The 21969-nt window shown below is 40.8% G+C and overlaps 1 protein-coding gene across 2 annotated transcripts in view; it reads left to right on the top strand.

Annotated features, from left to right (window-relative positions):
* SETH2 (UDP-Glycosyltransferase superfamily protein) overlaps nucleotides 1-4779 on the top strand; it is a 115633-nt gene extending 110854 nt beyond the window's left edge. The window contains exon 9 of one of the 2 annotated variants that reach the window (XM_087676350.1): nucleotides 4038-4779. In XM_087676350.1, coding sequence (XP_087532476.1) covers nucleotides 4038-4100 — 63 coding nt within the window. In that variant the 3' untranslated portion in view covers nucleotides 4101-4779. The remainder of the gene's footprint in view (nucleotides 1-4037) is intronic. The other variant, XM_087676341.1, reaches the window with a different exon arrangement.
* Nucleotides 4780-21969: the final 17190 nt, after the last annotated feature.

The following is a 21969-nucleotide window of genomic DNA, read 5'->3' as shown; positions in this document are numbered from 1 at the left end:
GGCTGCCTCTTGGCAGATTCTGCTCGACTTGGCTAGGAACTCTGCGACGACCTCCTCTGCAATCCGGTCCCTCCTGCCCCATTCCCTGGTCCAAATCTACTCAATTTGTCTCATCACCTTCTCCCTCCTATAGATCGAGTCCAAGATCTGACAAGATTGTGCGTCAAGGGCAGATATTGGAGGATCAAGTGTTAGGAGAACCGGGCAATGATTGGACAACGTGGTGTCTGCCGACTGCCCAATCTGGCCTCCGCGAGAGCATCCCCACTCTCCCATATAAAACTTGTCCAACCGCTCCAGCAAGACACCACCTAGCCGCTTGTATCCCCAAGAGAAATCTAGTGATCTCTCCCTTCTATGGAAGGCAGGATCTCTCCAGGCATCAGATGCTCGTACTGTCAGTAGGAAGACCTCCCATGGCTCCTACTCATCCTCAGTCATGCCCTAGTAGTTTCTGCCTCTCCCATGTTGGCCCTCGAAAGCCTCCACATTGTTTAAGTCTCCTCCAATGATCCAAGAGTCCACCTTTGGGACTCCATCTACGATCTCCACCCAAAACTTGCTGCGTGCCCTAAGCTTAGTAGGGGCATAGACATTGAGGACTCCAAGGCACGAGTCCCCAATATCCAATCTGATCCATAGAATCCTCCTTGCCACTATCGTCCCGTGTTCTCGTACACAGGCGGTGAGACTCGGGCCAATAGAGGTGCATACGCCTCCGCTCCTGCCTTGGGCACCGATGGCGTGCTCCCAGTAAGTGTGCGAGCTGCCCGGGAGTACCTTCCCAACCCTCGTGAGCTTGGGTGGAAGTGAGCTTATGCTCTTGTAGAAGTAAGATCTCGATCGACCGGCAAGGACAGGCTGCAGCTCTTGCCAAACAATCTTCCTGGAACCACATGCCCCATTGTAGTGGAGGCTATTCACGTTCCAAGATGTAAGGTGTACACTCATGAGTAGATCTGTGACTGACCGAGAAAGCATCTGTTCGGTGTGGATGCTACAAACGAAGAAGAGGAGCTATGAGGCATGTGGATGCGCTTCGCTGCCAGCATGGATGGTGAACTCCATTCCCCCATGGTAGCCCTAGGATGTACCATGGGTGATGGATGCGCCTAATGGTACCACCAAGGCATCAATCAAACAAGCTGAGAGGCGAGACTTCGTACACTGGTAGAAACGGGCCGCCTGTGCTAGGGGCCACTCAATCACATTTGCTCGTGCTCTCCATTGCGGGGGGGCTCGAAAGATAATGCTCAAATGAGGAACCTTGGCCCCTACCCACTAGTTGATGTCCATCATGGAGCCCGGCTACTGCTGGGAGAAAAGTGTCAAACCCCCTTCTCCCATCCACTGGGAGATGTGGTTTGCCACCTGGCTTTTCACCTCCTCCTCTACCTGAGTCATGGTCCATCCTCTTGTGTCAGAGGTCTGACAGAAGGTGTAATTTGGTCCATTCGGTGGTGCTAGTAAATGGACCTTGCCGCTCCTAGCCTTGCGTACCACGAAGATTCCCACCTCTAGGGGTAGTGGGAAAACTCCGTGCTCCGCAACTCTCAAATAAGACCACAGCCCATTGCGAAAAAACTCATGCGGTAGCAGCTGTGCCTGTCTCGGGTAAGTGTGGCGTGCAGCATGGGCAGATGAACTAGTGGCTATGTGAGGGAGGGAGGTGGGGTTGGCGAGCCTATGGGTGGAGGATGTCGGCGTTTGGGGCTTCTCATCTCTTGTGGGAGGGGCGAGGATAGGTGGGGGAGGGATCACTTGAATTGGGTGGAGATCGGGGGGGGGGGGGGGGGGGGGGGGGTTTGAGGATCGAGAGACGGTAGGGGGGAGCGAAGGCACTCAGCAAGCGTGGGGGGGGGGAGAGGGGAGTGGGGGCTATGGGTCCACGGGTGAGGCGGCTTGAGATGCCTTTGTGGGGGGTGGATGTGGAGATTTGTGGACTTGTCGGGTGGGGCGGGGGGGGGGGGGGGGGGGATGCTCGCTATCCATCACCTTGCAATGGCTGTGTGTGAGGAGTTCCCTGCCATCTCCCTCTTTGTCGTCTGTGTACTCGTGTGAAACCGTCCGCATCCACTTGTGGGCCTGTAGGTAGAGCTGCCCTCTCACCGAAGCGCGTGGACTCTGCTGTCTGGTGCCCAAAATCATGGCAGCGTAGCCACTGCCTTGGCTGCCCAGTCACAATGACCTGCTGCCTAAAGGAGTGCCCGCCCGCCTCAATCTCTAGGAACTGTGGGATACTCTTGACCTCTTTCATTGCCACCTGTACCTTTGGGACTCTCGCGGCTATCACTACGTCCGTGAAAGACGCAGGAAGGATAGTGCCGAAGAGCCGTCGAAAGTCTTCCACCAACTGGCGATACTCTACGGCCAGGCTCGGGAATAGAAGGGTGACCGGGTGCCGAAGAAACCTGTCGTGGAGTGCAAATGTCTCCACAGTAAAGCCACTGTACCAAGGGACCATGTATATGACCCTCTTCCTGGACGCATATGGTGAATTGGCAAGTAACTCACGAGCTGCCTCTGCCGAACTGAGCTGAACCATGAAGATCCCTTGGCCCAATAGGACCGCCTTCACGATTTGCATTGTGTTGATGCACAATGTGGAGTGAAGCCAGTCCTGAAGCTGGGCCCTGGCTGGGGAATGTCCTTTTACTTGACCATAAATCGCTGTTTCCTTTAGCTCCAGCTCTTTAGCTTAGATGGCTAAGAGTTGCTCCTCAGAGAGGATGACGCGCAAGGTGTTTTACTAGGGGGACACTTGCTGAGTGCGCTTGCGTCTGACTAGAGGTTTCCATTGCGCGTCCCTTTTGAAAAAACTACCAATCACGTCGCGGTGCTACTTGAGGGGAAAAGTTGCTGTAGATAGAGAGAGCAATTGGAGGGTGGGGGGAAACGATGGTGGGGGGGTGTTGGACGCTGCGGATAGTCGGGATACGACGGGCGCCATGCGGGGGGTGGTAGGCCTACCGGACAGATCCAAGATCACGGGACAGAGGCAGCATGCGGGGAGGGGGGTGACAGTGTTGGGGGAAAGGCAGCGCCCGGGGGAGAGGGCATTGAGCAGGGGGAGAGGGCGCAATGGCGGCAGCTGACAGGGCGGGCACGACCAGTTGGGGCGGGAGGTGAACAATCGGGGCGGGGCGAAAGTCGGGGCAGGCGTGGGCAGATGGGGCGGGCTGTAGCGAACAGTCGGGGTGGGGGGGGGGGGGACTCAGCGTGGGGGGTGAGCTATCTATTGGGCACATACAGTTTGGGGCGGGCGTGATCAATCGGGGCGGAGGACAGCGTTGTGACGTGACGGGCGTGAGCTTCTGTTGAGGTAAGGTGCTGAATTGGCAATGAGCTGGTATAGGCTCCCACATCCACCCGAACGAAGGCCTAGACATCCACACCACAAACAAATCAGAGCTATCATTGAGCGCCATAGGAGATGGATGCTGAGGCGCCTCAGCCATGCAGAGATACATCTCCTTAGAGGACAAACATCTCATTGATGGAGAGTTTCTACTTTTACTTTTAGATCATCGACATGTTTTTCTTTCATAGGACACTATTTCACTTTTCAGTCTTATAGGCATGCTTTTTATCTTTTCTTGTTCCAGATGAGAAACACACCATCATTGTATATATTGCTCTGGACTCATAGGACACATTGGCCTTTTAGAGACGTTAATACTCATGCAGAAAAAAGGGCAATGCTCTTGTGCACGATAGTGCGCCCTTGTTACATGTTAAGTTGATGTACCCAATTGTCTTCTTCTAGCTTGACTTATTGGTATCTTTGAAGACTGCTGAAGAGAGACTTTTCTGAAGTTAGAATCCCTCTAAAATGTGTGGACAAAGTGTTTTGTGTTCTGAATTAGTCCCTCTTTTATCAAATCACTGATTCTGGTAGTTAGCAAAGTTGATAGTCTGTTTAACTGCTTCTGACCTAAATCATTGGTCTTTGCCTTTCTACCAATTCCAATACTTGCTTTTCTTTGAGATTGATCCATTTGATTAAATATTAATGCAATGTATCTTTCTTGTTACAGCCAAGTAAAGAGGTGGAGGTCGCACCTGATGTTGATCACTGCATGGCTATGAAGCAGCATTGATCTGATGTCCTGAGATTGCACACAGCTTGCCTGCATTTATACTGCCACACGTGCACACATTTTATATGAAAACCAGTTCCTTTCTGATTATGCAGAAAGAATCCAATTCTTTCTTGGGTTGCACCTTGTGCAGTTGTCTTATCAGATATATTCACCAAAAGAAATCCCTCTTTCAAATCTTCATGTCAAGTACAGTACCAAGACACAACACTGACCAGATATTTGCAAGCCTGACTACAGTACTCTCTCATCTCAAATGTGGGATTTCAGGCAACATAATAACCTTACCTAGGTGTCACAACTGATGATAAGCTTGATGAAGAGGGAACGATGATGAAAATTATCAGCTCGTGTTCACATGACAGTATTGTACTCTCTGTTCACCCCCATCTATGGCAGGATCATAGCTGATCTGTTGCTCGTCTTCCATTGTTTTAAAATCTATTGTTCAAACAACCACCCGCCATTACTGGGCTACGATAATAGTGCATCTGCTCATCTACTATAGTGTAACAGAAACCAAAAACATTACATTCCTATGAATGCTCTAACTTCCTATCATGAGTGTGATTATGCACGTCTTTTCATAGAGATATGTTCTAATAAGATGAGTGAAGGGAAGAAGTAAAGAGATTGTTATATTTTACCTTACAATCATATTTAGTCTAGCTATTGAAAGACGGTTAAAAGTAATGTAACCTCATGTTTGCCTTTTCTAAAGAGAGGGGAGGGAGGTAGAAAGAGTTTTGGGGCAATGGTTTTTAAATGTCTTTGACCTTCTGAATTGTACGTGTGGTTTGTTGATCATTAAGGAAATTGTATTTTGTATGACCATCTATAGGAGATATACTAACAATGGGACCATACATCAATTTGTGTAATTACCACTAAAGGGCCCCAAATCATGCAATTGGTCACTATTCAAAATTCTACCAAGTAGAAGTTGATGTCTTGTTTATTCCCTGGGAGCAATAGTTTTCCAAGCTTTCAACCATCAAGCATGCCTACGAGAATGGATGCACATGCACAAACACACGTGTGCACACCACAAATCTCTATCAATTCTATAATATAATTGCACCAAAAGGCCCATGTTCAATGTGGATATAAACTATATTTTGAAAAACATGCTAAAAGAGAGAACTACGTTCCTAGTTGATATCATGGTCTAAAATGGTCATTATGATGAGTTGCAATGGTCTTGTGGAAGAATGTTGTTTGATCTCATGAAGGTGTTGAAGAGTGACCAAAGATCATATGGTTTGAGATTTCCAAATGGTTAGAAGAGCCCCGAACTTGACCTATACAAAAGAGTGATGAGCTTCTCAAAGATGTGAATGATCTTAAACATCCAAAGATTTTGTCTAAAATTTTGGGACCTTGCAATGCATCTTCATTTTAGAAGTGCCCTAAGGGCACCACATCCACCATACATCTCCATAGGAATTGTATGGATAGTCGCACAAACTAAGATATGGAGTCACTCACAATTAGTTGGTGATTTATACATTGGCCTATATGGTACAAACTAAGATACAATAGAAAATCTATACATTGGCCTTTTTAAGACAAGTGGTCAACAAACCCTTTTTTGATAAGGCACATGAGAATAGTAATAGGCAAAATAAAATTGGTACATTACATTGCCATCTAAAGGCATTTTCAAGGTATGGTCTTAGGGCTTTAAACCTTTATGAAACACTCTATAGACTTTATCTTTGTTTCCAAAGTCTTTCAGAGCCACTTGCACTTCCACCCTTAAGTTGAGACTACCTATCCATTGAGTCTAACATGGATTGACCCACCCAAAGTTCCTCTCATTTTTCAATTTTCACACCTTATGGAAATATCTTGATTACGTTCTAGAGTTTGATTGTGACTCATCCTTCGTGCCCTTGTCCCCAAAGAGTGTGAACTTGCAATTAGAGTCCTTATAAAAGCCAAGTTGCTTCAAGCATATTTTAATTATCCTCCACACTTTTAATCTCTTTGCACTGCCAAAAGAGATGTTGGATTGATTTTTCTTTCCTTTGGTAGAAGGAGCATAGAGGTGCAACTCTCATTGACTTGTTCAATCTTTCCCTTGTTGACAATTTATTCATTACTATCGTCCAGTAAATGAACTTTTAGTTTTGTGGAAGGTGTCATTGTCTATACCCCTCTGATTCTTTTCATCCATATTCTCCTTTTAACCCTAGGTTGCCATTTTCTCCAATATGCAATCATGTGGCTCCATGTTCTTGTTGAAATCCTTTGCTCTTTGGCAATCTCCTTAGGAGTTTGCCATAAGAACTTGCTTGGGTTGGCATTATTGAACAACTTAGTAATGGATTAGTTGAGATCTTATTATGAATTATTGAGCACAGTTTGCCTCCCCACTAGTCGAGCTAAGTTGGTTCCTAATCCTATGCACATCCATTATTTTCATGTTCCTTTTATCCCAAATCTTCTTCTACCTAATAATTCCCTTGTCAATCAATTCTTCACTAGCTTAGGGTCTTTATCCTTTTGCATGAATGCTAGGTTATAAGAAAACTTAAGAGCTACATATGATTTGCATAAATGAAGACTCCTCATTGTTTTTGTGCTCCTATCCAAGTGGTTTTAACTCCACTTGCCATGCTTCTACTAGTTTTTACACAACCTGAGACTATGACTATGAGTTGTCCAAAGAGTAGAGAATCCTGTCAGAGTGTGCAATGGAAAAAGGAACTCGAACACAGAGGAAGAGAGTGACAATCTGCAGGAGAATAAGAAAAGAAACTTGCACTGAATAAGGAACAAATGTTGAATACAGAAGGAGGACTGATCAGTCCCTACATGCAGCCCATAGCGTTAGTAAGGGCACCAAATTAGGTTGATGATGATGGTAGCACCGAAGACAGAGGAAGATGATGGAATCGGAGTGTGCACTTGCCAAGGAAGGAGAAAAGATGATAATCTAATTGATAGCCAAGTGGAAAATGGCTATAAATAGCCAAAAATCCCAAAAACTGGCAGACTTGAAATTTGGGGCCAAAAATATGTCAGACCAGCATTTAATGTTGGTCCAACCAACATGTTGGGTAAAAATACCAAAAATGCTCAAAAAAATCCTGAAAAGGGTGGACAATGTTTGATAGGTGAGGCAGGGCTGAAGAATATAGAAACTGCCCCAAGAAATGCATATAAAATCCGGATTAGAGGAGAAAATGCAATGAAATACAGTAAACTAAGTGCTCTAGAATGAACTGCCCCCTCTATGAAAGTAAGTAATAGATAGGCCAAGGTTCGTAAAGTCCTCGTCTGACTTAGACTGAGGCTCACAAGTAGGAGATGACAAGGCATGACAAACATGACTGCTAACATCCCCTCTCAAATCATGGATGTGGCGGAAGGCCAAGGGAGAAACAGATCCTAGGGTGGCAAGAGGAATGCCAATGTCAATGAAGTCTGTTAATGAAGAATCTCCTCACGATCTTGGAAAACCCCCTTCTGAAACAATAGGAGCCAAAAGATCCATAGTCACATCACCGAGATCGTCCCCCTTGGGATGGGGGGTAGGAGGGAATTACTAGAGGAGAGGGTGGAGGATGGGAAGGAACCTATGGAAAAGAGGGTGCACAAGTGAGAACAGGTGTAGCAATAGACAATTCCCTTGAAGGACCTTGTATAAGAGAAGGGGAATGGATCCTATAAAGCACGCTCTCTTGCCAATATGTTGTGATAACAATCCGTATAGAAGAATCCTCAATACAAACAGCCTACTTGGTGAAGACAACACGGGTACCAAGCCTTGTAAGGCCATAAAGTGAGGAGTGGAAATCCCAAGTTCGAAACATAAAGAGCTTGTGAAAGGGAGAGCTCGACATGCGGTTGGTAAATCAAGGCAAAGAGGCAATACCACAGTAGGCACCAAAACAATGTCACCAACAATAACTAAACCCTCAGAAGGGCATATATCGTGCAACAAGTCACCTCATGGAGTCATATGACTAGAAGCTCCACTATCAACCAGCCCAAGGTCTCTCTAAAGATGAGGCAACCATGGAAGAAGGCTCCTCCAAAGTCAACAATATGAAGGAACACTGACTCATGGGTAATGGTTAGAGTAGAGGTAGAAGGCTCGGGTGTTTTAGCTCCGTCCTTCTCTCCCGAACGAAGGTGAGGGTACTTCTTCCAACATTTCTCCTCTAGATGTGTCCGCTTTCCACAATATGGGCATTTAGGCTTCTTTGAGTCGGAGTCAGAACAACCTAAAGAACTCTCTTGTCTTTTAGCCTTTGACTTCCCTTTCTTCTTCGTCCCCCCTCCCGAACCTGCAAGAAAATCCATGATGGGTGCTTGCTTAATGGTATTTACAACTTCATTTGTAATCCCCGTACTCGCCATTCCGTTTGTAGTAATTGTGTCTGCAGCATCATTAGTAGCTCTTGCCTTTGCGACCTTCGTAGCTTTCTTCTTCGGGGCCATGGTCTTTAATCGCGAGATCGCAAAAAGGGGAATTTGGTGAAGAAGCTTGGGGATAATTAGATTGATGGAATTTTTGATTGATGGGGGGGGGGGGGGGGGGGGGGGGGGCGGGGGATTCTCGAGAATAGACTTGATTCCACAAGGGAATAGGATAGAAGGGATGGGATTGAATTCGAGAGCTCACGAAGTATCCTCCTTGTCTTCTTGACAAGGAATTCCCGTGCTCGCGCTTCTCTTGCCCCACTCCCTCTTGCTCTATACTCCTGAGAAGGGCCTTCCCCCTCTTACTTGAAATGGTCTCAATGGATCCCCATGCCTCTTATTTATAGCTAAATTAGAGAAGGGTTATGGCTAAGAGGGAGAGCTCTTTATGGAGGGGATCTTGGCAAAATCAACAATTTGAAGCTTCCAAGATGCAACTTGATGCTCAGACCATAAATCTGATGGTTTCATTGCCTCCGAAAGGGGGGTAAAACCCCATGATGCCTGCTCCGAATTCTTCCACATCACTCCTGCTCCCCATTCTAAGTGTTGTTTGCTGGCTGTAAACATTGCGATCGTGACACACACGATTTCGCCAATCCTCCTTTTTTCATGAAATCTCCAAGACTAGCTTAAAAATTCACTTTTTATTTTACATAACACCCTATTCTAGAAGTTTTCATAGCTTTTTAGGATATTTTCAATAAATAATATCTAAAATATAAAAAATATGCTAGTTTTGTCCAAAAATCTAGTATTTTTGGACCATTCATACTATAGACAATGACAGTAATGACTAATATGACTCACAATTCTTGTTAATGTGTGGTAACTTTTGTGATGGGTGGCTTTAGTCCTTGTTAATCGAAAAAAATGTCAGGTTATGATCCTTGGGTCTGTTTTCTTGAGATCTTCTCTATTTAATGATTTTAGAGTTCTTGAAGTCCATTCCATGAGAAATCATGAAGATTTTAAATCAAAGTTAGGATATCACATCCTCTTCCCCTTAGAGGAATCGACTCACCTCGAATAAAATTGGGAATATTGGTTATATAGTGATTCATGGTCAATCCAAGTGGCATCCTCTTCAGGATAGTCTTTCCACTGAGGACGAGATATTCTCTAAGGGTTTTTCTTCTTAGAGTCTGCTCCCGCATATCAAGTATCTTTTATGGTTGAAGTTTGAGGACTCCATGACTTGGCATTACAATTTGTCAGTCATTATGTACATGCTTTAGGTTAAGGACATATGCTTTCAATAGACTGACATGAAATACATTATGTACTTTTAAATTATTAGGGAGTTGCAGCTTGTAGGCATTTGTACCTAGACACTTTAGCACCTTATATGGCCCACAATACCTGTGACTTAGCTTCTTGAATTCCCCCAAAGATAAGGGACTTTTCTTTGTGAAAAATCGTAAGAAAACTATGTCACCTTCTTTGAAGATGTGTTCTTGCCTTCGTTGATCGGCATATACCTTCTATCGATCCTTGGCGGCTTAAATATCTTGCCTTATAGCTTTCACTTTAATGATCCATTTCTTCCATCATTTACTGTTGGGGGTAAAGGTGCCTCCGCCTAGCCACCCGTGTATTACTACATTGACAGTCACCGCCACTGCACACTACAGGTGGCAGGCGCTTGTCATTGTCACTTTATTCTTTATTCTTTTAGTGACAGTTTGAATAAAGGAAGGCCCGGTCACACATTGTGACTGTTGGAGTTCCCATTTCTTGTCTCTCTCTTTCTTGCTCTTGCTCTCCCGCCATAGCTCTCAAGTGCAAGCTTCGATCCTTCACCTTTCAACTTGTATCAGAGCTCGGCTCTCGGATCCGTGGAGCTCGGCCTGACTCACATTTGCTTCAGCTCTACTTTGAATACCTACAGCAGAGATTTTCATGGCAGCCATAGCTCAAGCTTCGAATGGCATGTACTCTTGTTCCCCTCCTCCCTGCCCTTTGTCCTTTACTCCCGCACTTTAGTGAGCTCTCTTGAGCTTGGTCTGGAGCTACATTTCAGCTCAATCACAAAGGTAGTTCAGATCTGGAAGAACACAGGGCAACCATTACACTCCCAGCTCTCATTTCATATGTGGGCTGCTCTCCCCTTGCTGGAGCTTGTTTGAGGCTTTCCTTGTCTTTAACCAGACCCCTTCGAAGCTTGGCCACCATTTTTTGCAACCCCAGGACTAGCGTTTACAGTTGGCGCAATCACCCAGCCCTCTGATATGTGTCTTCAGCATTGACAGTCACAAAAACAGCTCTCCCCCTCCTTTGGCACTTGATTTTGGCTCATTCGGAGCCCTCAGACACTTGGCATTGAGCATTGACACTTGCATTTGACTTGGGTGATGTTTTGGGTCTGATTTGCACAGTCCCAGGACAGTTTACAGTATCTCACAAACATTACACAACAGTGTAACATTGGCATTTATTGCTTGGGCTTAGTGGCATTGGCATTTGATGCGTGAATGGTCCCGTTTGGTGCCCGGATACTTTGGGGATGATGCACCATTGTTTGGTTATGATTTTGGGGTTGGATTGAGCCATTGTTTGCTTAGTTTGTATAGAATTTTACATGCTGGAATCAACACGGCTGAAGGTCTTTTACAGGGTATTTCATATGCCTATGGCTTATCGGCTATGCTTCGGGTACTATGCATGATGTATTGATGCTTTCCATGGATGGAATGTACTCGGCTATGCCTTTGGGGATATTTTGGGAATGAAATGGAGCTTGGCATTTATGACATTGGCTATGGTTAAATGCTATTACAGGTTGTTATGAGCTTGAAGATGCTTATGTGGTCTATGCTTCTGCTTTATGCTCCATGGTTGATCATGTCTCCTTCATGCTTTGGGCCGAAATTGGAGAGTTTATTGGGATGTATGTCTTACTCATGGATGCTACCTACAGTTGCTTTGTAGCCGTCATGCTCTTGGGATGCTATTGAGGCATTGTCCTGGTCACCTGTCTTTGGCATTTTGACTTGGTTTGATTGAGTTGTTGAGCTCATTTATCTGCCTTTTGTGCCAGTGGGAGCATCTTGTATGCTTGACCGACATTGAGCAGGAAGTTTATGCTATTTAAGAATTTTGCAGATACTTGAGACTTTGGGATCTCTTACACTTGGATGTTGCATGGTTCATGCACTAATGTCTTGGACTTGCTCATTAGGGGAGTTTTGAGGTCTCGAAAATGCCTTTTAGGATGTGGAGAGAGAGTGCTCTAGACCAATAAGAGCAAAGCCTCCGTAACGGAACTTCTATTTAAAAAAAATTAAAAAATCATTTTATAAAAATATATAAATATGATAATATTACGAATTTGTATTTTTATTATGTATTTTTAGTCTCTTATATTCGTGATTATGACATCTTTTGTATTAATGGCATAGAGTCTCGGCTACTTTTATTTAATGATGTTTCTAGATTAATGATAATGACTGATGTAATCGAAATTCAAATTGGTGAAAAGCATGGCGCTCAGTTTTTTCCCTCCTTTCTTTTATTCCTCTATTGTTTTTCCCTCCGTTATGATAGCCTAGTCCTCTCTCTCTCTCTCTCTCTCTCTCTCTCTCTCTGTGCATGTATCTTTCTCTTCTACCATGGATATAGAAATTCGACCTTCAACAAGGCGTCCAAGCTCCCAAATCACATCCATATAAGTGTTTAACTCATTCCAAACTGATGGAAGATGGATTCCTACTATCATTAGCAAAGATAGTTGGATCACCATGCAACAAGCAAAACGTGGAAAAAGGCAAAGACATGAGAGCTTGTTTATCTCTACTTGGAAGGGCAGAATCCGAGATTTTAAGCTTGGAGCAAATAAGAATAGTATCAAAGAGGTACTAGTGCAACATGTGTTCATGCATAGAGAGCTGTGTTTGAAACCTGGATCTTCAAAGCTTCCAATGCATAGACCAAATTGTAAGAATTTGATTCTTAAAGTTTTTCCTTTCTTAAATATGGTTTAGGTTTTTCCAATATAATATTTGTTTGTCTTGTAGATGTCTATCCCTCTAATCTTGAGGAATGGCAACTAGTGGAATCTATTATTGATGTTATTGATGTTATACATGGTTCAATTGGAGAAGAAATGTATAGAGGTAGAAAGAAGACAGAGCTTGTAGAGAATGGAATATTCTTTTATGACCATTCTTATGTTATTCCTATGCGGTGTTGCCAATGGGGATCAATAAAACTCCTTCCTTTGCCAGATTTTTCAAGCTTTGAGTGGCCTTTGCCAAGTCCAGCTACTAGTGAGGGCTATAGATGTAAGATATTTCTGAGATCCAGAAAGCACTAAAATCTAATATCTCAAGTAGGCTAAGCAAAGTTACTTTATTTATGCCTATTAATATATTTATTGATTTTTTCTCTAATATGGAGATAAGAATAACAAAAACCATGCTTTCAGTGAAGAGACTAACATATGATCATATCATACAATTTGTTGATGAAGGATGGGATACAAGGACATAAGGAAAAATTATATGTAAGATAGATCAAGACTCTATAGCTTGTAAATATATGATTGCTACTCAAAATTTTATCATTAGCTTTTGCTATAGTCGATGGCATTTTGTTGGTAGTAGTCTAGTTGCTTTAGACCAGAATCTTAATGCTTTCAGCAAGGATCCTATAGTGGATCTTGATATTTGGTTCAACGAGGATATTATTGCAATCTTAAAGATCAGAAAATCATGTACACTACATTAAGTGAGGATGGATTTACAAAATGAAGACATTGAACTACCATGCTCCTTTGTATTCCAACTTGACAAGAAACGAGTAAGTTTTCACATCATATTATATCTACTTAGATCTATATCAAGATCTCACTTTCTAACTAACAAACATTTGTAATTTATTTTTTGCAGATATTGAAAAGGAGAGAAAATAAAATACACTGCAATGACATTCAAGAAAAGATATCTTTACTATCAATATAAAATACATGTACAAATTTTGTAGCAGATGTCTATCTGCCATCTCTATGAGATATACAAGGGCTGAAGGGCAATTTTCTATATATGAAGGCTTACAAGGCGATATGGCAAAGCTATTTCTTTTTTGGAGAACTATCCTTTCTAGGAGTCCTTTTGCCTTTCTTTGATGTCTTGGGTATAGAAGGTGTTGAAGCTGTGGATTTGCCTTCCGTGGTTATAGGCACCGCATCTCCTTCATGGTGCAAATCCCCACCAATCTCTGTTGTTGGTTGTATACAATTGACCATTATATACTTCAAGAGCTTTGCTCTGATGTACCAAACATGCTCAGATGTATAGCAATCCTTCAAAAACTGTCACACATTTATAGAAAAAAGAGTTTTAGTTCATTATTGTTCTTACAATAGACTATATTTTTATCATCAATGGACTATTTGCAATTAATATCTATCTTAAAGTTTAGCATCTTTCATATTACCTTTACATGTTTATCATCATTAAGATAAACAAAGTTAACAATTCTTCTAGCATTTGCAATCACCCTCCAGCCACAAGAATGGCTATCATCCTGATGGGGACACTGCAACCACCAACACAAAGTAAAACTATAAAGAGGACGAATGGTAGTTCATAGAATAAACTCATGTTTCAATTATTTTAATGAATAACTTACCGCAACTTGTCTATATTGCATTGTTGCAAGCAAATCAGATGGCATAGGGGGTCTTTTCTCTAGCTCTTCAATTAATCTTTTGGCACCTCTGTATATAAAATATGTTGAAATTTAGAGTACTTACAAAAAAAAGAATTGAAATATCAAGGAGCCCTTGGATAATATAACTTACAATTTAGCATTTCCATGGCTTCCTTTCATAGAGTTGATTAAAAAGCATTGCTTATCCACAAGGTCTATTGCAATCAAGCTCCAATGAGAACTAAAAGCAATCATATCTCAACAAATTAGTAGGATAAAATCTCAAAAACTCTAATAGAATATTGAATCACTTACTTTTCATTATATGAAATTATAAGCAGCTCCAAAGTATCGAAGTCAATCAAATTGAGCCAGTGCTCAATAAAACTTGTATCAAGCTCATTCCTCATAAAGAATGAGATAGATGGATCAAAAACCTCAATTTTTTGTTGTATATCCAAAGGAAACTCATGCATTATACACCTAGAAAAGGCATAGAAATAGTGAGTATAAACAAGAAAAATCTTATTGTTAAAAAAATATAAAAAAGTATAAGTAATTATGGATGGACATACCTTAGGCCAGCAAGAATAAGACTGTCATTTACTTCTCTTCTTTTATCCTTAAGAATTTGAACACATGCAACATCAAAGGAGATAACCTCAGTTCTTTTGCCTAAGTCACCAGGTAAGAAACAAAACACACTGAATCCTTTTGGATTAGCTGCTTCAAGAAGGGTGGCTAGCTCATTTTCAAAGGACTCTAGTTGCTCTATTTCCCTTTCTTCAACCCTTTGCCTCCTATACTCTCTCCATTTATTTGCTTGTTCCTCTTTAGCTTTCTCCTCTTTTTCATGTTGCCTTGTATCCTTCTCATGGGTGACATCCTCAACCTTGAGACCAGAATCATCTTTCTTTCTCCTAGCTAGGGGCACATTAAGGATATTAAATGTCTTCATATCAGTGAGGGGAATTGGCTCAAGGACCTTTGAAAATCTATATCTTAGCCTCCTAAGAATTACCATGTCCTTGTCCATGAGTGTGAGCCTATGAGCATGAGCAGCACAAATGTAGGCATCTTGAAAAAACTCAACTAGAAAATCCTCTGTGGCTTCTTGTATACAATTAAGAGCTGTTCTTGTCCATCTGAAACTATCCAAATTATATCTGTCACAAATTTCCCTGACAAGCCTCTGAAAAGACAACTTTGGAATTGCATTGTCAAGAGCATTTACTGCCTTCCTAATCTCCCTTAGACACCTGACATTTTGAGAAAACTTTCTCCTTGGCTTTGACTTTCTAGAGAGCTTCTGAGGCTTTGAAGACTGATGAATCTTTGATGCTAAATCCCTAGGATCAATCTTCTCTTTTCTTGCTGTTGCCTTAGTCCTAGCCATCTGCCAAAAAAAGATATGTTACTTCTTCTCCAGCATGTCCAGCGAAACGCAAGTCCCAGACAAGAGTTATCTATGCTGCATGGCGTTTTCGCGTTTCAACTGATTTTTTCTTGAGCTGTCTAGTGAAACGCGAGTGTCAAGCAAGGCGCCTCCTTGCAGCTGCTTCTTTTCGCGTTTCACCGGACTTGTTGTCCATTGTGTCCAGTGAAACGCGAATTTAAGCTAGGAGACCTGCTTGAAGTACCTTATTTTCGCGTTTCACCGGACATCTCATGAATAGCATAAAAATTGACAAAACCAAGAAAAAAGAGCTTTGATCCAAGGAAAGCTTTTAAGATTACATAAAATATCCATAGAATTAGGGAAGAAATTTGAAGATTTCCTTAAATATCCACAATATTAAGGAATGTTTTCACTGTGGAAAAAATTCTTTTGTAGTGGTCATAAGCTAATAATAACATAAAGGATTAAGGAAAAGTATCAAAACAATGCATTGAATGGAGCCTGTTATTGAAAAGCAAGATGCAGAAACCATACCTTCTTTTTAGCTTGTTCTTCACAATCTCAGCCTAAAGACGACAATATGCTCGAAGGTTTCCTTTGTTGGGGAAGCAGTGAAATGCTTGGAGATTGGAAGGAACACCAAAAATAAAGATGGAGTAGCGGTGAAATGCGATGAAAGGTGAAGGCGGTGAATTTGCATGGACTCAATGTTCTTCACAAAGTGTTAATAACACATGTGTGACGTACTCTCGCTTACCGGAATTTTTTTTTACTTGGAAAAGGGTTATGTAACACACGTGTGACGTATTTTTGGAAAAAGAGAGTGCGCACGTCTTCTGAGGAGTTTAATACGCTATGTTAAGTGAGACACGTGTACACGTATTTTTCCATTATTACACAAACTTTTTCGTTGGAACTATCACCACATGCTTAACGGTCAATATAAAAGCATTTCAAAGCCATTTCTCCGACATTGTCTTCTTTTCTACCGAAATTTCGTCTCGACTTCCCTTCAAGGTCCTTGCTTCCTGTGTGGAGAGAAGTTCAACAATCTTTGATAGGTAACAATTTTTTTTACTACAAGTATTTTAACAAAATAAATTTGATTAATATAGAAAGAATGTTTTATAACACTTGAACAATTAGAGATGTTATGTGCTTTCTACCTTTTAAAAGCAGCATAGCTTTTCCAAAAATGATTTTATCATCAATTTTTGTGTTTTCATATTATTAATTTATAGTTCATGTTTCTCTTCTTCATTTGCATTTTTTGACCAGTGAAACGCGAAACAATGTCTCTGTTAGTGATATTTTGCTAAGTATCACGTTTCACCGGCGACATATTGGAATAATTTTTGTCTTCAAGGTAGTGTCCGATGAAACGCGATTCCTTCACAGGCATTTGCCTTACAGACTTGAATTTTCGCGTTTCATCGGTCAACTAAAAAAATTCTCATTTTTTGATTTTTTTGTCTTGGAAAATCAATTTTGGGGTCTCTTTCCATGGTTCCATCTTGTTTTATTGGATATTGGTTCTATTCTGCTTTTTTTTTTCAGGGATAAATATTTTTCTGGTCAAGATGACAAAGAGGAAGCTATCTCTGGAAGGAATGGATGAGGAGGAGATAATTGAGACATCTGATGATAGGCTCTTTGATTTCTTACACACCACTGGAAATTCTTCCAAGTTTTGCTATATCAGGGAAATTTTCAATGTTCCTTTTGATTTGAAGGAGTTATTGGAGGATCTTGAAGATAAATTTAAGGAGTACAGATGTTTTTATGATAGACATGTGCAAGGTTTGGAAGTCAATGGATTTGTTCATTATAGTGATGTCATGGGAGCCACCAATACATCCAGGTCAACTTTGCTAGGCAGGTTCAACCTCATTGATGAGGAATTTAGAAAGAAAGAAACATGTTGCCCTTTCCACAGGTACCAACACCAATGCCTTCTGATCCACAAGGACGTTGGATTTATTGTGTATCTTCAGGTAACATGGAAAATTCTTCTCCAGATATAGACCAACAGAGAAAGCTAGAGGATATTGCAAGTATGGATAAGGAGGTCGAAGAGAAGGAGGAGATGTTCCAAGAAGATGTTGAGAATCAACTTGTCCAAGGTTTTGATGTAGGTATATTCAAGAGTGACAATATCACAATGGTGGAAGAAAAGGAGATTGAGCCAAGTGCACAGGTTGATAAAGAAGGTCCTCTTGCCTGTGTTCCAACATTTCTCACTTATCTTATCAACAAGAAGAGATATGTGTTGCTAAATGATATTCAACATCTTTTTGATCTTAGAGAAGATTATTGCTTAGCAATCCTTGCAGGTTGGGGCAAAAATGACATGAATTTTATAGGTTATGAACAAGAACCACTAGCAAGTCTTGATGTTGAGGGAGAGAATTTCCAAGATAGCTCTATAGCCTTACATACATGTATTAATCAGATCATAGAATACGAAAAGGGGGGGCTACTACAGAAGAAGAGTTCTTGTAGGTCCAGAAGAAACTTCATATTGATGATGTAGTGTATGAAGAGAGATTGAAGTCTCCATGAGATGAGAAGCCCAAGAGTTCAATAAATCTTTATGATGATAGTCTTCTTGAAGAAGACGAACACCCTAAGGTATGAAATATAATTCGAAGTTACCAATTGAGTTTATGTTAGACTTTATTATGCATTGTAGATAAATATCTTATATCTTGTACTGTTGTGGTTTGTTCTATAGATTGAGATTGAAGATCTGGACAACTTTCTTGGAAGGGCCAAGGGCTCTAGGCCAATGAAGCTTGGAAAAAATAATTGGATCTCAAGTTTTCAGCAAAGGTTTGGAAAAGATCATTTTGGTGGAGAAGGAAGAAGCCATAAGAGTTTTTGGCTTCATGCGTGGATATAGTGGATCTAGAGCTGGATATTTTGGAGTTCTTGGCTCCTATTTGCTCTCTTATGTAGGAGATAGTAAGAATTTGAAGCTTCTTCCAGGCTATCGGAAACAAGAGTTTTTGAAATACAGAGGTCTTATTGAGTGGGATGAAACAAAAGATTCCTCTAGAGGCCCTGTTGAGCTACCTGAAACCAAGGACTCCTCTGAAGGCCCTGTTGAGGTGCCTGAAACTAAGGACTCTTCTGCAACACAATCAGACTAGAAGATACCAAAGATTAAGGCTTTTTTGAAACCCATCTTTTCCCAACTCTTTGTTTGATTTGTAACCATTCTGTAAACCTTTGCTTTGCGCAAGAATTTAAATATCTATCTTTTCTTCTTTGGGTAACAATTTGTATAGTCCTTGCTAAAGATGATGTATTGCTTGATGTGGTTGTATCTTTAAGCTTGAATTTATGCCAAATTTGTCGATAGAACCATTGAAAGACCTCTAATAAACTGTTGGCTTTGTGTCTTCCACCTCCATGTCTTGTGTGTCTGAAATATTTTTTTCTTGCTTGATAATGTGATTTTTCCATACCTTGGGTTGACTAGATAGATAGAGATCCATATTGTTTAATAAAGTATGGAGCATGGTTGTATAGAGTATGCTACATAGTCAACAAATAAAGAAAGTTATTAAAAAACATTATATGAGTTCGACAATGAAGAAACAAACATATACAAACTTCTTACCATATAGTGAGTAAAGTGTTGATCAGCCTTTTTGAAAAGGTTCAATTGGTTTTTAAAGTCTTTGAGATCATCATCATTCCATTCAGTCTTATCACAATAAAAAAACACTTTGTCTAGTGTTTCCCAAACTTTAGCTTTTCTATTTCGAGCTTGTCCATTATCAGTGTGATCCTTAACTGCATTATGTAGGGATTTCCACTGATTAAATTTAATAGTTGAGCCACCATTTCTCGAGTTTATCTTGCCAAGTCTCCCATGAAAGCCTAGAAACCTTCTAGCCTTCACTCCACCAATAGATGGTTTTTTTGGGACACAATTACTATAGACTTTTGAAGATCTGGTTCAATAACAACATTGCCACCATGCAAACCAATTGCAGAGAGAACTTTTTCAACCTTTGTTATAGCATCTGTTCTAGTTGATAATGGCTTCAACTTCCATGAAAATCCTATATAGAGATGAACAAGCTTTTCGATTATCCTGCAAAGTGCATGAAGTGTACAAATATGGGCATTCGCTAAAGGAATGTCCAAGTCTGGTTTAAACTGTGGATCCTTATTGTGCCTAGAGGGAGCTCTATTCCAATTGCTTGAGTTTAACTCTACAGCTGGTGACATGCAGTATAAGCAAGGAGATCTCGAGTTAGCTCCCTTTGATACATTATACATACATTTGAGTGTCTTTAGGTCACCAGCTATGTGCCACTCAATCCTGTAGTTCCCTAATCCTTCAACAAATAGCTCTTCTCTTGCTTGTTGCCTTTGAATAACATTAGGTATTGATGTTTGATGAAAAACCCAATATAGTATATCAAAATTCTCAGTATCTACCTCAAATGCTCCTAGCCACCAGATGTTATATTCAGATTGAACACTAAATGATGTTGAGTGATTGCAATGACCTGACGAAAGTGCTCTATTCATCAAGGTGATAGAGATTCTCTCCAATTTTTTACATTTCAGAATCTCACTTTCATCAAGTTTAATCACAAATCTAGCCACTCCCTGTGCCTCTGCTACTGACAAGTCATAAAATTTGATCATTAAGCATTGTAGGGTGGGCAAGTCAAGGAAAATATTATTAAATTCATTGAATGTAACCTCCTTTTTCTTGCCCTTGAAGCTAGCCTTGATATAAAAAGACTCACCTAGAATCTCCATCACTTTGTTATTAACTCTCTGTTTGCTGATAGTCCTAACCACAAATGGTTTCGGAAGTATGCAATTGTGTACCTGTCCTTGCTTCATATTTGATTGTAAAAGCTGGAAAAGTTACATATAAGCATCTCGACTGATACCAATACTATCCAGTGTCTTCTGTACTAACTCAGAATCCAAAGAATGATCCTTCACAAATGACTCCAAGCATTGTTTCTTTGCCTTTTTAAATTTCTTCTTCTCCAAAATATCCTTTGAAACTACTGAAGGAAGAAGATGATAATAAAACTGAGCTGCTTTTAAAGAATCTCTTTCACTTGCATTTGGTTGTAGAAGAGATCTAAGCAAAATTAACATCACAAATCAATGCAAGTAGTTTAAATAAAGCCATATTTAAGATTTTTCAAGTGAAAAAAAAATACCTTGCTGCTTGGATTCTTTTACCACAGCCTCCTCCTCCTCGTTTGAGATTCTCAATATTTTTAAGAGCTCTTTGTCGATTTCGAAGGCCTAATAAAGTTTGCTTTTGTTGATAAGCTTTGATACGCTTTTCCAATGAATGAATTTTTTGTTGACAATCCTCTAGCTTCTGCAACAACTCTATATTGTGTTTCATCAAAAGATGATTCTCTAGTCCAAGGATATCCTTTTCTGCAATAAGATTAAGTGTATAACCTAAAAATCCATTGTAGCCATCACCAATAAACCTCATTAATGACGAGCTATTATAGAAAGGAGGAGTGCTATTTATGCTAGGATCTTTGGGATATAGCTTTCTATCTAACCAAAGATCAATATTCTTCTTTCCTTCAAACCTCAGTATATATTTCATAGACTCTGTAACTGTGATAGATTTTGTTCTCTTTCTTATCGGTTCATACTCACTGTCCAACTCAATATGAAGATGATAGAGAGGTCTTTTATGAGAGCTACAGAGATCATTAGATGATTGATCCATAGCTGAGTTATAGAGATCATTGGGTGATTGATCCATAGCTAAGGATATGATTAGAAGCAAGAACGAAAACAAAGAAGAGACTAATAAGGAGGAGAAAAAAAGAAGAGAGAAACGATGGAGAAACGATGGAGGGAGGCAATCGAGTATCCACCAAAATTCAAATTGAATATTACTTTTCACTTTAATGAGGAGAGGTAAGATCTTCATTATGACAACCTTGCCAACTTTATGGCGACCTAGATTTCTAGGTTTGATGTGACCATGAGAATATCACGACAATGACTTATTAACGAATTTTGATATTTTAACTTACCAAAATATAAACCTTTTAAAAATTCTATAAAATGATTTTATTTCGTAAATTGTTTTCTCTCTCTAGGATCTCTTACAGGGCATTTTCGAGACCTCAAAACTCCCCTAATGTTTGACTTGAGCTTGGGCTTTGTACTCTTGTGAGCATAAACCTATTGGTGTCAGGTCTTGCCAGTGTTAGGTATACTTTGCCCTATTGTACAGGGGGTATGCCTACTCTCACTGACGGATGCTTTGGTGACATGTTTGGGTGTTTGCTCAGGGTCTTGATGACTGTTTGGTGCTAATTTATGCCCATTTATGGATGGTCATGTCTTGGCTATCATTTATTG

The sequence above is a fragment of the Lygodium microphyllum genome, chromosome 1 (genome assembly GCF_053477565.2).
Source record: "Lygodium microphyllum isolate KBCC chromosome 1, Lygodium_microphyllum_v1.1.10, whole genome shotgun sequence".
NCBI classification, from domain to species: domain Eukaryota; kingdom Viridiplantae; phylum Streptophyta; class Polypodiopsida; order Schizaeales; family Lygodiaceae; genus Lygodium; species Lygodium microphyllum.
This window is presented reverse-complemented; position numbering and strand designations above follow the sequence as displayed.